Source organism: Lampris incognitus, chromosome 1, assembly GCF_029633865.1.
Source record: "Lampris incognitus isolate fLamInc1 chromosome 1, fLamInc1.hap2, whole genome shotgun sequence".
Taxonomy (NCBI): Eukaryota; Metazoa; Chordata; class Actinopteri; order Lampriformes; family Lampridae; genus Lampris; species Lampris incognitus.
Window position 1 is genome coordinate 112,755,447 of NC_079211.1, and position 13,675 is coordinate 112,769,121.

A 13,675-nucleotide genomic window follows, 5' to 3' on the forward strand; every position below is an offset into this window, starting at 1 on the left:
CCTGTTTGGTGGGGAGGGGGAACTGGGGGGGGGGGGGGGGGATAGGGCAATCCTCCCTTGCGCTACGTCCCCCTGGTGAAACTCCTCACTGTCAGGTAAAACGAAGCTGGCTGGCGACTCCACATGTAACAGAGGAGGCATGTGGTAGTCTGCAGCCCTCCCCGGATCGGCAGAGGGGTTGGAGCAGCGACCGGGATGGCTCGGAAGAGTGGGGTAATTGGCCAAGCACAATTCGGAGGAAAAAAAGTGTGTGTGGGGGGGTCATTCTCCCAGTTTCCCAGAATGACAAAACTTTCTGTCACCTTCGATTCTGTCCATGATCACTTATTTTGTGTTTTAACATAGCATATAACATGCTGATATAGCTTTATGTTTCTGCATAACTATGAAAAGTGGGTGGGTTGTGTGTCGCAAAATGCTAAATGGCTAACTCAGAATCAGAATCAAAAACACTTTATTTGTCATCACTAAGGGTAACAGTAAATTCAGGGCTGAGTGTTAACTTAACTCTGAGAGTGTACAAATGGATCCTTTCGGGTCCATTTTGTAGGTTTGTTGTGACCTAATCATCTGACAACAGAAAGACGTGTTGGTGACAACAATTGTATTGTGTTATACACGTAATGATCCGAGACAAAACTGAAGGAGACAAAAAGTTGGCTTTTTAACATGACGGGTAGTGGGGAGAACTGAGGTAAAGCAGAGGAGCGTCTGTGAAGATGGTTACCAGCTTCACGATTCTTACATCAGGGTCAGGACCATAAGGTCACTGGTCCCTTGGCTTGCTGGGTAAAAATCTGATTGGGAAAGAAATTAAATTTCACCTCCCCACTTGTCAACAACTAAGAAATGGAAACAGATGATCCGCTGTGGCGACCCCTGATGGGAGCAGCCGAAAGTAGTAGTAGTACTTGTCAATGACTGATTCGGTTAAGCCAGGCAGTCTTCTGGCGGACCTACTCAGTGGATTGTGGTATGACGCTGTGTTTTTACCGGGAAGTTCTCGTGTGTGGATGTGACTATGTGAACCTAATGCATAGAAAGAGCTTCACAGGTCAAGCAAGCCTAAACGTTCATGTATACACTCACTGGCCACTTTATTAGGTACACCTTGCTAGTACCGGGTTGGACCCCCTTTTACCTTCAGAACTGCCTTAATCCTTCGTGGCATAGATTCAACAAGGTACTGGAAACATTCCTCAGAGAGTTTGGTCCATATTGACATGATAGCATCACGCAGTTGCTGCAGATTTGTCGGCTGCACATCCATGATGCGACTCTCCCGGTCCACCACATCCTAAAGGTGCTCTATTGGATTGAGATCTGGTGACTGTGGAGGCCATTTGAGTACAGTGAACTCATTGTCATGTTCAAGAAACCAGTCTGAGATGATTCGAGCTTTATGACATGGCGCGTTATCCTGCTGGAAGTAGCCATCAGAAGATGGGAACACTGTGGTCATAAAGGGATGGACATGGTCAGCAACAATACTCAGGTAGGCTGTGGCGTTGACACGATGCTCAATTGGTACTAAGGCGCCCAAAGTGTGCCAAGAAAATATCCCCCACACCATTACACCACCACCACCAGCCTGAACCGTTGATACAAGGCAGGATGGATCCATGCTTTCATGTTGTTGACGCCAAATTCTGACCCTACCATCCGAATGTCGCATCAGAAATCGAGACTCATCAGACCAGGCAACGTTTTTCCAATCTTCTATTGTCAAATTTTGGTGAGCCTGTGCGAATTGTAGCGTCAGTTTCCTGTTCTTAGCTGACAGGAGTGGCACCCGGTGTGGTCTTCTGCTCCTGTAGCCCATCTGCCTCAAGGTTCGATGTGTTGTGCGTTCAGAGATGCTCTTCTGCATACCTCGGGTTGTAATGAGTGGTTATTTGAGTTAATGTTGCCTTTCTATCAGCTCGAACCAGTCTGGCCATTCTCCTCTGACCTCTGGCATCAACAAGGCATTTTCGCCCACAGAACTGCCGCTCACTGGATATTTTCTCTTTTTCGGACCATTCTCTGTAAACCCTAGAGATGGTTGTGCGTGAAAATCCCAGTAGATCAGCAGTTTCTGAAATACTCAGACCAGCCCGTCTGGCACCAACAACCATGCCACGTTCAAAGTCACTTAAATCACCTTTCTTCCCCATTCTGATGCTCGGTTTGAACTGCAGCAGATCGTCTTGACCATGTCTACATGCCTAAATGCATTGAGTTGCTGCCATGTGATTGGCTGATTAGAAATTTGCGTTAACGAGCAGTTAGACAGGTGTGCCTAATAAAGTGGCCGGTGAGTGTATGTGTTGACTCATCAGCAGTTTTTCTATCTTTCTTTGACCAGATGCACAATTTTCAGCTCTAAACTTCCCAAGAGAATCCCACCAGGGCTTTGCTCATGTCAACATCTCCTTCCCCACCCTGTCGGCCGTCAGTGTGTGTGTTCGTGTCCAGTGGGACCCGATGTGGGATGAGGTGTCCACCATCTTCTCCTACGCTGCACCCGTCTTCACCAATGAATTCCAGCTGCGTGGGCAAGTGGACAAGATGGGGCGCATTCTCTTGGCGCTCATCATCCACGGGCAGCATCGCCCGTACAAGGCTTCCTTCCCCAATGACGGAGCGTGGCACCACCTCTGTGTCACCTGGCGCAAGACTGACGGCCACTGGGCTATCTATGTGGATGGGGAAAGGAGGGACATGGGCTCAGGGGCCGACACTCCCAGGGACATCTACGGAGAGGGTATATTCATCCTGGGTCAGGACCAAGATTCCTTTGGTGGGAATTTCACTGAACCTTTTGTTGGGAATATCACTGACCTGAATGTTTGGAATGTCTCTATTGAGAGGGGACAACTGCGAGCCCTTAATGCCTGTTCACTGCTGTCCCAGGACCTGCTCTTCAGGTGGGACACCAACCGCATCAGCAGCCATCCGGCAGTCAAAGAAGGAGCAACCATGCTTTTCTGTCCAGGTGAGGCCTCACATAGCGGGGACCAAGATGTGGTCTGTCAGAACATGCTGTGCTGTTTCGTCACACATTTTCATCTGGTAAGAGTTTGAACAAAACAAATCATTAAGGTGTATTTCAGCAATTTCAATGTTTTAACAATTTGAATCTAGCACCCAGACAGTAATGGAAATAACTTTGCCATCTTACTTCTGAGCTTCCTGATGAGAAAGAAGGTACGGATACAGTCAAAGAAGGTTGAATCAGTCCATCTGGATACGTTTACTGACATATGTTTCATCACTTCTTTATCTACCAATAATTTGACGGCACAGTGACGCAGTGGTTAGCGCTGTTGCCTCACAGCAAGCAGGTCCTGGGTTTGAACCCCGAGGTTTTTCCTACCTCGATGGGGGGGGGGGGTGATCCCAGGTCGTCCTCTGTGTGGAGTTTGCATGTTCTCCCCGTGTCTGCGGTGGGTTTCCTCCGGGTGCTCCGGTTTCCCCCCACCATCAAAAAGACATGCATGTTAGGGTTAATACTCCTGCCTGTGCCCCTGAGCAAGGCAGTGGAAAGAAGAACTGGAGTTGGTCCCCGGATGCTGCACAGCAGCTGCCCACCACTCTTAGCTACACAGCTAGGATGGGTTAAATGAAAAGAAAGAATTGCCCCACAGGAATTAATAAAGTATAGATAGATAGATAGATAGATAGATAGATAGATAGATAGATAGATAGATAGATAGATAGATAGATAGATAGATAGATAGATGTTGTGTCCAGATGAACTGACTAACTTTCTCTTATTTTCTCACCTGGATTATTGAGCATGCATCAAGACGTATGGATATTGTTTTTTTTACAACTGTTGACTGTCTTGGACCAGTTATATAATTTATATTAAGGCTCACTAACAATGATGAACCTGAGGGCCACAACAGCACACGAATGCACAACTGTGCATGTAGACAATGTGTCTTTTTAAAAATGGATATATCAAATCTTACTTTATTCAGACACATAGGTAGGTGCATATTAAAGAGAAAAATACAACACAGGACAACAACACAAAAATATAGCCAACAGCAGTTCACAAGTCCACAATGATTAAAACCTATACGGACATTTATTCTAATGTTTCCAGAAACAAGAGCACCACCTTGTGGCACTTTGTGTAGGCTCAGTTAAGAGCATTATAATTACATTCTTGAATCAATTAGTCAACAAATAAATTTGAATATAAAATTCCTCAACACAGCATGAAAAGTGGGAAGTTGCACGTGTCCATCTTGGACGCTCGAGCAAGATTCTGAATGCATCATTATATACTACCTGCAGCTTTTTCATTGTTGCTTTGCTATAGTCACACCACAGGTGGGCAGTATAGAGTGGAGTACAGTAGGCCCTAAAAAGCAGCGTTAACGTCATCTGTACGCATGAAATTTGCGTGTCAGCATGTTGGCTTGTGCGTACAGTTTGCAACACTGGCGCTGCACATCATCGTTGTCACCTAGATCATCCCTGACGATGTGACCCAGATATCTGACTTTGCTCACCACGTTTAGTGCTTGTTCCGCCATGAAGAATGAAGGAAGCTGTTGCTTCTGGTCCTCCTTGGTTTTAGCCATCATGACAACACTCTTTTCAGAGTTAAATTTAATGCAATGCTGCACACCATACCTTGAGCAGACTCTGAGCAGCTGCTGTAAACCAGCACCACATATAAATGAATTAATTTTCATTTTCGATTACGAACACCAGTACTAGGACCTGTCAGATACGGATCTGCTTTGGACCGTGACGAGACCGGCTCGGGTCTATTAATTAGGGAAAGCAGCAGAACTCCCTCTCTTCCATCATGACTTAACGTTGCCTAATCTCCTCAGGAGATACTTCACGTCCTCCTTCCTGTCCACTGAATCAAACCCCCCACCTGAAACACAGCTCTGAGGACGCTCCTGTGGCATCACATCTCCATCTGCCGCCTGGCTGTCGAGGCCGAGGTGGTGCTCTCTTCACCCCTGGCTGCTATGGGAACAGATGATTTAGGGATGTGAAGCTGTTATACACCCTCCGGATTTGACCCGATGCTTAATCCACATCTGTGAATTAGAACTGCTGGCAGGGTGGTACGCCCCGTTGCTTCAGCTTTTTCTTTTTCCTGTGTTGATGGCTAACAGTAATTTGAACAACTTCTTCTTCTTCCGGCTTGTCCCCTGTTTCCCAGGGGTCACCACAGCAGATTTGATCATTTCCATCGGTACCCTGTGAGGGCACAGCACCGATGGCGGTCTTTGTCAGTCTGCATAATGATTTGGCAAAATTTTACGTCAGATGTCCTTCCTGATTCAGCCACTAACCCTATGGACAGGGGCAAAATGGCAGATTTTTGGCAAATTTTAGTTAACGGCGATTTAAACATATTCAATATCCATCCATCATCTGAACCGCTTATCCTGCTCTCAGGGTTGCGGGAATGCTGGAGCCTATCCCAGTAGTCATTGGGCAGCAGGCAGGGAGACACCCTGGACAGGCCACCAGGTCATCACAGGGCCGACACACACACACACACTTAGAGACAATTTAGTAAGGCCGATTCACCTGACCTACATGTCTTTGGACTGTGGGAGGAAACCGGAGCCCCCGGAGGAAACCCACGCAGACGGGGGGAGAACATGCAAACTCCACACAGAGGACGACCGGGACGACCCCCAAGGTTGGACTAACCCGGGGCTTGAACCCAGGACCTTCTTGCTGTGAGGCGACCATGCTAACCACTGCGCCACCGTGCTGCCCATATTCAATATAATAGTTTATATTGTTTTAATCTTCACATTTATTCCTGCCACAGTGCAGAACACTGTGTTATCAAGTGAGTCATTCGTTCATATAAACATCTACTTTTATTTTCTGCACATTTTCTTGGAGAAGCTACTCGTACCCCAGATAGTTTCCAGATGTGGGCCACTTCATGCAGTGATGCGGCACTGATGGCCTTCTTCTGGCCCTGACAAAATGGATGTGAGCCTGAAGTGGCCCACATGTATAATAGCAAATATGCCAAATCAAATGTGGGCCTTTTTTGGCAAAGATGCGGTGCTCTCGGCAGCATGTAATCTGGAAGGGACCCTGAAGTGGCCCGTGTGGTAAATGGTGAATATGGCCCAAATATCACAAAACAAATATGGGCCACCTTTGGCAAGTATGTGGCACATCTGGCATTGCTATGGCTTGGTTCTGGCCCAGATCTGGCAAACAGGAGCGGACCGCCCAAGTGCCATCATTCCACGTGGTATGTGGGCCGGATGAAGTGTCGGGTGTGGGACAGGTCCGGGCCACAGCAATTTTGCTATCTGGGATTCATTTCTCTCCATATTCCTGCTGTTATGTGTTACTTATGAGACCCGTAAACGCAGCACGGTGCTGGTGTGAGACTAGAGACTCATCCAGCAGTCATTTAATGGATCCCCGTGTCTTGGCTGTGTTGTCATCCTGGATGACTTCCCTGAAGAACCTGATAACCCACATGGTGTCAGACTGAACACGTCCAGCGTTGGCTGCAGACATGTGAAGGAAGCTGGTTGCACGGGTGACTGGACACAGTGCAGAGCGGCAGACAGATGGGGAGATGGAAGGAAGGCGAGAGGAGGGAGGGGATTCCCATAAGTCCAGCGGAGGGGCTTTGTTGGGAAAGTCAGACTTCTCGCAATGCTGGACAGCAACAAAACACTCCCCCGCTGACTCCATTTTATTACCCTGGGAGAGCACTTCCCTCCTCCAGGTTTTGGTTCATGCTGCAAAAATTAAATCCAAGAGTTTTATTTATTTATTTATTTGAGGGGGGGTCATTTAGATCCAAGAGGTTTTTTTCTTGGGGGGGGTCGTTTAGATCCAAGAGGGTTTTTTTTGGGGGGGGGTCATTTAGATCCAAGAGGGTTTTTTTCGGGGGGGGGGTATTTTTCTTGCATGGCAAATTTCTATCACGTTGCACACAGTGACTAGTTTGACAAGTGGCCAGAAATTAAATAGAAAACATGCAAGAAAACTGGTGGGTATGTGGTCCATGTTGATTTTTATCGGAATCTGTATCTTCTGCATTGAGTGTTCACTTTGTGTAAAGTGTACAGAAAAGTATTTTTATTATTCCCTCATTTCCAAGACTCGCCTGCCTAATTCCATTTCCATTTACTCATTCAGCTTTTATCAAATTAAATTACAATAGCCAGAATTTAGCAGAATTTACCTACATATTCTTGGATATATCCATACTCTTAGATCCTTAGATTCTCTAACAAATGTTCTAATATACTATTTGCTATTTTTGAAATAATGATTTGGTCTTTGTTTTTATGAACTATTCCAAAAAAAATCATGTTGCTGATATGTGTGAACTTCCTTGAGGAATAACAAAACGGGCTGATCGTCTGAAAGACACGTGACAGCGGGCCTCTCGCTTCTGACTGCGCATGCGTTTGTACACGTGACGTACAATAAACGTCTGCGTGTGTGTGTGCATGCGTGTGCAGCAGTCCACCAGCAGAGGGCACTGCAGGGCTGCAGGATGTTGGAGGATTGGTCACAGGAACTCCGTCCGTCCTACGGCCTGTCCGACTGCTCCGAGCCGCGGACCTTCATCTGCAGGACCAGCAGAGGTGAGGCGGGCACACTCTGGGCCGTGTGATGTTGTGTCTTCTTCGTGTTATTATATGATGCGGCCTGCAGGCCATATGACTCCCGCACGGTTTTAGTTTGGAGGTTGTTTACATTCGTCCACGCACAAGGGCGCTTATATGTAAAATATTGACAGGAGTTTGAAAATGGATCATTCACCACGAGCAAACCTTGTTTTTGCTTACCACTTCACAATGAGGTCAGAGGTCAGGGTCAGCCAAACAGCAGCATCCTTGAAGCCCGTTCAGCGAGTTTTCTCCTGTGGACGCTTTAGCAAGAGTGATGTGAGCCATCTTATGGCTGAAACCCAGAGTCATCAGGTTAAAAGACAAATTCTCTGACCTCAAGGCCAGTCTGCTGGCCTTTAGAGAGCGTGTGTGTGTGTGTGTGTGTGTGTGTGTGTGTGTGTGCGTGATTGTTACTCTACCATCTGATGGCTCTGAGTTCAGTCTACAAACATGTGCGTTAAAGATTCTGTGATTACTGACTTTAGGCAAGCCTTGTTTCACTCAAACTCATCACAACACTCTCCTGTGTGTGTGTGTGTGTGTGTGTGTGTGTGTGTGCTGTTTTGTGTGGGGTTGAGCGTTTGCATGCTTTCCTGCATGTGTGGCTGAGTAAGTATGTTCACGGGTTTATGCACAAGCGGTCCAATCTTTCATACAAAATGCAGTTCTATGTGACATTGTCTTGGCACAGAGCGGTACCTGAAGATAAAGGAGATGCATGAGGCTCGGAGCTCCCGGCCCAGTCCCTTCCTGAACCATCTGATGAAACGCTCCAACAAAAGCCAGGTGATCCATCCTCGCTATGTTTGTTCGTTCTTTCTATGCGGCACGGTGGCGGCGCGGTCGCCTCACAGCAAGAAGGTCCTGGGTTCAAGCCCTGGGGTAGTCCAACCTTGGGGGCTCGTCCCGGGTCGTCCTCTCTGTGGAGTTTGCATGTTCGCCCCATGTCTGCGTGGGTTTCCTCCGGGGACTCCGGTTTCCTTCCACAGTCCAAAGACACGTAGGTCAGGTGAATCGGCCGTACTAAATTGTCCCTAGGTATGAATGTATGTGTGTGTGCGTGTGTGTGTGTGTGTGTGATGGCCTGGCGGCCTGTCCAGGGTGTCTCCCACCTGCCGCCCAATGACTGCTGGGATAGGCTCCAGCATCCCCGCGACCCTGAGAGCAGGATAAGCAGTTCGGATAATGGATGGATGGATAATTCTGCCTTTGTGCGTTCTTAGCTCCAAGCTCAGGGTTCTGCAAGGCTCCCTTGTTCTGCTCATTCTGTACTCCTTACAAACTAACAACCTGCATCTTACAGGAAGTTTAAAAAGGCACCTGTTGTACATTTGACCAAAGAGGGTGTTAAGGGGGGGGGGGCAGCAACCACCAGATTGCTGATGATACTTGACTGTGGCTTCTAAGTTTATCTCTCTACCTATCTGTGTTGGCAGATAACCAACCTTTATTTATCCATCCATCCATCCATTATCCAAACCGCTTATCCTGCTGTCAGCGTCGCAGGATGCTGGAGCCTATCCCAGCAGTCGTTGGGCGACAGGCCCAAAGACATGTAGGTCAGGTGAATCGGCCATACCAAATTGTCCCCAGGTGTGAATGTGTGTGTGTGTCAGCCCTGTGATGGACTGGCGGCCTGTCCAGGTTGTCTCCCGGCCTGCCGCCCAACCTTTACTTAGACCTTTATTATATGGCATGTGTGACTGCTGACCCCAGGGTGTGCTGGGAGAGGAGCTATCAGGCCAGATGAGCTGGGGCCAGGTGTCCGCTCTGCTCAACATGTCCAAGCAGGCCCTGGAGGACACCCAGCAGGGAGAGGGCCTGCACCCTGAGGACATGCTGTCCCTCATCCAGCTGCTGTCCATGGCCGCTGACGTACCTGCCGACAAACCTGCGGACGGCAACCGCAGCCAGGCCAGTGCTGAGGAGCTAAGCCAGCACTTCATCAGCGTGGCAGACAGCCTCATCAGCCAGAACAACACCTTAAAGTGGCAGGCCATCAAAGAGGTACCACGCCAGAGACCCGCCGCTGTCATTTTAGATTTACAACACAAGAGGGGAGTATGACTCTCTCTGTCCTTCCATCTCCATCCATCCATCCATCCATCCATCTATCTATCTATCTATCTATCTATCTATCTATCTATCTATCTATCTATCTATCTATCTATCTATCTATCTATCTATCTATCTATCTATCTATCTATCTATCTATCTATCTCTGTCTATCTATCTATCTGTCTGTTTTTGTGTGCTTATTTATGTAGGTACATATGTGCGTGTGTAGGTATTTCTGTATGTATATACGTATACAAAATTGTAATGAAAAATTATTAGGTTTATTATTATTATAAATTATTATTATTAGTTTTATTGGCCATCAGTATTCTAGATTTATTCTTCGCAAGGACAGTATTTTCACCATCCAGTTAAAATCCACTGATTTGTTTCACTAATAAAAGCTGTATCCCGGCGCGAGAGGACAAAACAGTGCCCTGAGCTCGCTCAGAATCGGTAAGTCGTGCGAACTCAAAAGCCTCTTCCCCCAAATCAAGTCTGAAATCTGCAGTTCTGCTGTGCGCGTGTGCACATGTAACATATGGATGGTGGAGGCTGCCTGATGACAAGTGCTGTGCTTCTATCAGCATTCGCCTCCTTCCACCGCCTCCCTTTTCTCCAGGCCTCTCAACTCTCCAAGGCCACCTCTGCCCGGGCTGAATGGATGAGAACACTGAGGCGCCGTGATCATCATCCACAAACCTCTCTTGCTCGCTCGCTCGTTCGGCACCGCGCTCCGTCTCTGGTGCCCATGCTGAATTCGTCGTGCGGATCCAGCTCAGGGCAGGATCCGCGATCGCCGTCTTTTGACGTGCCCTCGTCAGCCAAAATGTGCACAGACTTGCTGCAAAAAAAGCTCTGAAAGCTGTTGTTGTTATTGTGCTCCACTTGAATGGTCAGTTTGAAATGTGCCTCCGACCTTTTCATGACTGCACTGAGGAGGGCACACGGTTCGAGCGGCGCTGCTGCTGATGGTGGTACTCCCTTGTATTTCAGGTCGTAAGTGGTCCCATGGACGTGGTCAAGAGCATTGACCGTATGGTAACCAGCCTGAGCCCTCGGCTAATGGCAGAGACTGACCACCTGCTCATTTACAGCCCCAACATCAGTGAGTCATAGACGCACACCGACACACACACAACCACACGCTCCATTAAGGGTCTGCAAAGCGCTAGTGAATTGACACGAAAAGAACTCTTAACCCAACGGCGGCTGTTTCCAAAGGTCATTTCTCATTAACGCTCAGTGAAAGTTGACCCGTTGGACCAGTGCACACTACCGCCTCTTTTCAGAGCTGGAGGTCCAGCAGCTGACAGTGGAGAAGGGATCCAGTGGTTCCGATTTCTGCGGGCCCCAAACAGAAAAAGACTCCATCCGAGACTGCATCTCAGTTCCGCACCAGAAGATACAGGATCTCCATAACAACGGTAGGGGGGAAAAAATGTTTAGAGCACCAATCGCTTTCCTTTCATTTGCTGTGTGGTCTGCTTACGGCAGTCACTTATTCAGACTTCTCAATCACAGTATTGAGTGCTTAGTGGAGGGGGCAGAGACATTCATTAACCTCAAATTTACAGGTAAATTCAGCGGACAATGCACTGACGACAGACTTGTGAATGTGTGGCATGTGTTCACCCACTTACGCTCTCAAGGTCTTGTATTGAAGTGCAGATGGAGGCACATTGTTATTTCTTGCATTCTCCAGACAACTATTCACGTTCGATAATAAATGATGGCTAGTAACCTAAATTGAAGTATTTTTCACTTAGTAATGTTTAATTCGGCTGTCTGGTTCCAATAGAAAAATCCCTCATCCTCTATTTGTTGTGTGGTGAATGCAGGTTTCAGCACGCTCACGTTGGTCAGCATGTGGTACGGCTCGCTGCGCCCTCTCGTCAGCTCCGGGGAGAACATCACCACGGTTCCCACTGTCACCGATGGCAGCCAGAGGTAGAAACCCAACGGACGTGGTGCCGTGTTGTTTTTTTTTTTCCTAAAATACTTTTCTGCAACCACGGTGCAATGACTCAGCATGCACTTCCTGTTCGGTTTGGTTACGAGTGCACCTCACACCTCACATACAGTGAGCCTGAAATACTTACACATGAACCACTGAGAAGTGGAAGAACTCCGCATGACATGTTTGCTGTGTTTCGATCCGTCATTTCGATTTTACGTCAGCATCACACTTATTTTCAGGAATCGGCAACAATTTATTGTCATTTCTATCGTGTACTTGTGTACAAAAACGAAACCAAAATTCGCTCCACCCAACCCACAGCAGTGCAACACAAAAGAGAAAAACACATATCCACAATTTTCAGAAACGACACCACCAAAAATATACAAAAACAAAGAGAAGCAAAAATAAAATAAAACAAAACGGTTGACAACACAGTCCACTCAGTGCGACACAGTCCAAAAACTCCTCTGTCCAGAGAACGAAGCCAGCCAGGATGACTGTCGAAACTGCCGGTCTGCATGGGCTAGCAGTTAGCTTAGCCTGCCCCGCTTCCGCGCCCTGTCGGTCTGCCCTCGGTGTTTCCTCTTCGGGTGCAGCTCCAGGCAGGGCCGTGGTCCCTGGGCCCACCGAACGCGGCAGACCAGGCTCCCTCAGCCGATCCAACACCAGCTCTCCCAGCAAGACACCTTCGACACCACCTCCCCGCACTCCACACGACAACACAACAAACACAGATGCAGACAAAAACGCTGCACAGTCGACGCTAGGCAAGGCCGCCGCCAGACCGCCTCAGCGTTTCCTCTCGGGTGCAGCTCCAGGCAGGGCCGTGGTCCCTGGTCCCACCAAATGCAGCAGACCAGCTCCCTCAGCCGATCCAACGCCAGCTCTCCCAGCCATCAAATGAAAAAAAAAAAATTTGAAGATTAAATTAAAAACGTCATACGATGACACAAACTTAGACGCAGACATGGACAAAGACACTGCATAGTCAGTACTGGGTGAAGCCGCGCAAACGTGAGTTCGCACTGCCATCTTACCACCCCGGAAACTGGGCAGCTGCACCGGAAGCTACACTGGAAAATTTGTCTCTCAAATCTATTATTATCCCAGTTTTCACACTATTCTTTTAATTTTGACTAAACATGCTGACTGATTATATGATGTATTTAATGTTTACTTAATCATTTTGGGCTGCCATCTTGTGTTGTTCTCTGGTCCCAGTGGCCAGTGTGGTAGTACGAGTACTTACGGTATTAGATATGCATCTATACAACCAGGTACCTGGGCACCATCCTGGGCTCCTCCATCATCTCCACTATAGTGCTGGGGGACGACCAGCCCGTCAGCATGCCAGTACGATTCCAGCTCCAGCACAGCGGCCAGGTCAGCGGAGCTGGTCTCACATCTCTCACCCACCCCAACAGCAGATTGTTTCATGAATATTTTACATTTTACACATTTTGCACCATATCAAACGTTATGTTCATAGGTATATATCGTGTGCTTACGTGTTTTTCACAGAACCCTAGCAGCACTGTGTATGACCCAGTGTGTGCCTTCTGGGATTTTGATCTCACGTGAGTACAAACCTCCAAAACGAACAAAGAATTTAAATGACTTAATAAGCCCTCACCATTGCCAATTTTATTTTACAGCTTTCGTCACAAAAGAACCACTGCAACCAAACTTTTAATTGGGGAGAACTTTTTCTTGAATGTCTGGTATTCTTTGTGTGCATACCAGTGGTGGTTGGTGCTAAAAAATATAGGGGGGGGGCGCAATTTACCTTGTCGCAGCACACCTGACAGCTGCTTTAATGTCCACACAGTCCAGAGTTATTAAGGACAATGTAGCCTATAGATTTTATAAAGGGTTGGTAGTTGATGGACGATTGACAGTCGAGACAAGGCGTCATGGTGGGTGTGAACATGATTGACAGCCACGAGAATTGTCCAATCACATCAGATCAAAGAACATTAAAACAATACCAATTCACTGCCAGTAAAAGTGGGAGTGTCTGGGG

The 13,675-nt window shown here is 47.6% G+C and overlaps 1 protein-coding gene across 1 annotated transcript in view; it reads left to right on the forward strand.

The window, feature by feature from the left end:
* adgrd2 (adhesion G protein-coupled receptor D2) overlaps window positions 1-13,675 on the forward strand; it is an 89,879-nt gene that overhangs the window by 33,660 nt on the left and 42,544 nt on the right. The window contains exons 6-14 of the mRNA XM_056278983.1: window positions 2,348-2,977; window positions 7,479-7,604; window positions 8,323-8,417; window positions 9,348-9,638; window positions 10,686-10,797; window positions 10,982-11,116; window positions 11,531-11,639; window positions 12,930-13,035; window positions 13,174-13,229. Coding sequence (XP_056134958.1) covers window positions 2,348-2,977; window positions 7,479-7,604; window positions 8,323-8,417; window positions 9,348-9,638; window positions 10,686-10,797; window positions 10,982-11,116; window positions 11,531-11,639; window positions 12,930-13,035; window positions 13,174-13,229 — 1,660 coding nt within the window. The remainder of the gene's footprint in view (window positions 1-2,347; window positions 2,978-7,478; window positions 7,605-8,322; window positions 8,418-9,347; window positions 9,639-10,685; window positions 10,798-10,981; window positions 11,117-11,530; window positions 11,640-12,929; window positions 13,036-13,173; window positions 13,230-13,675) is intronic.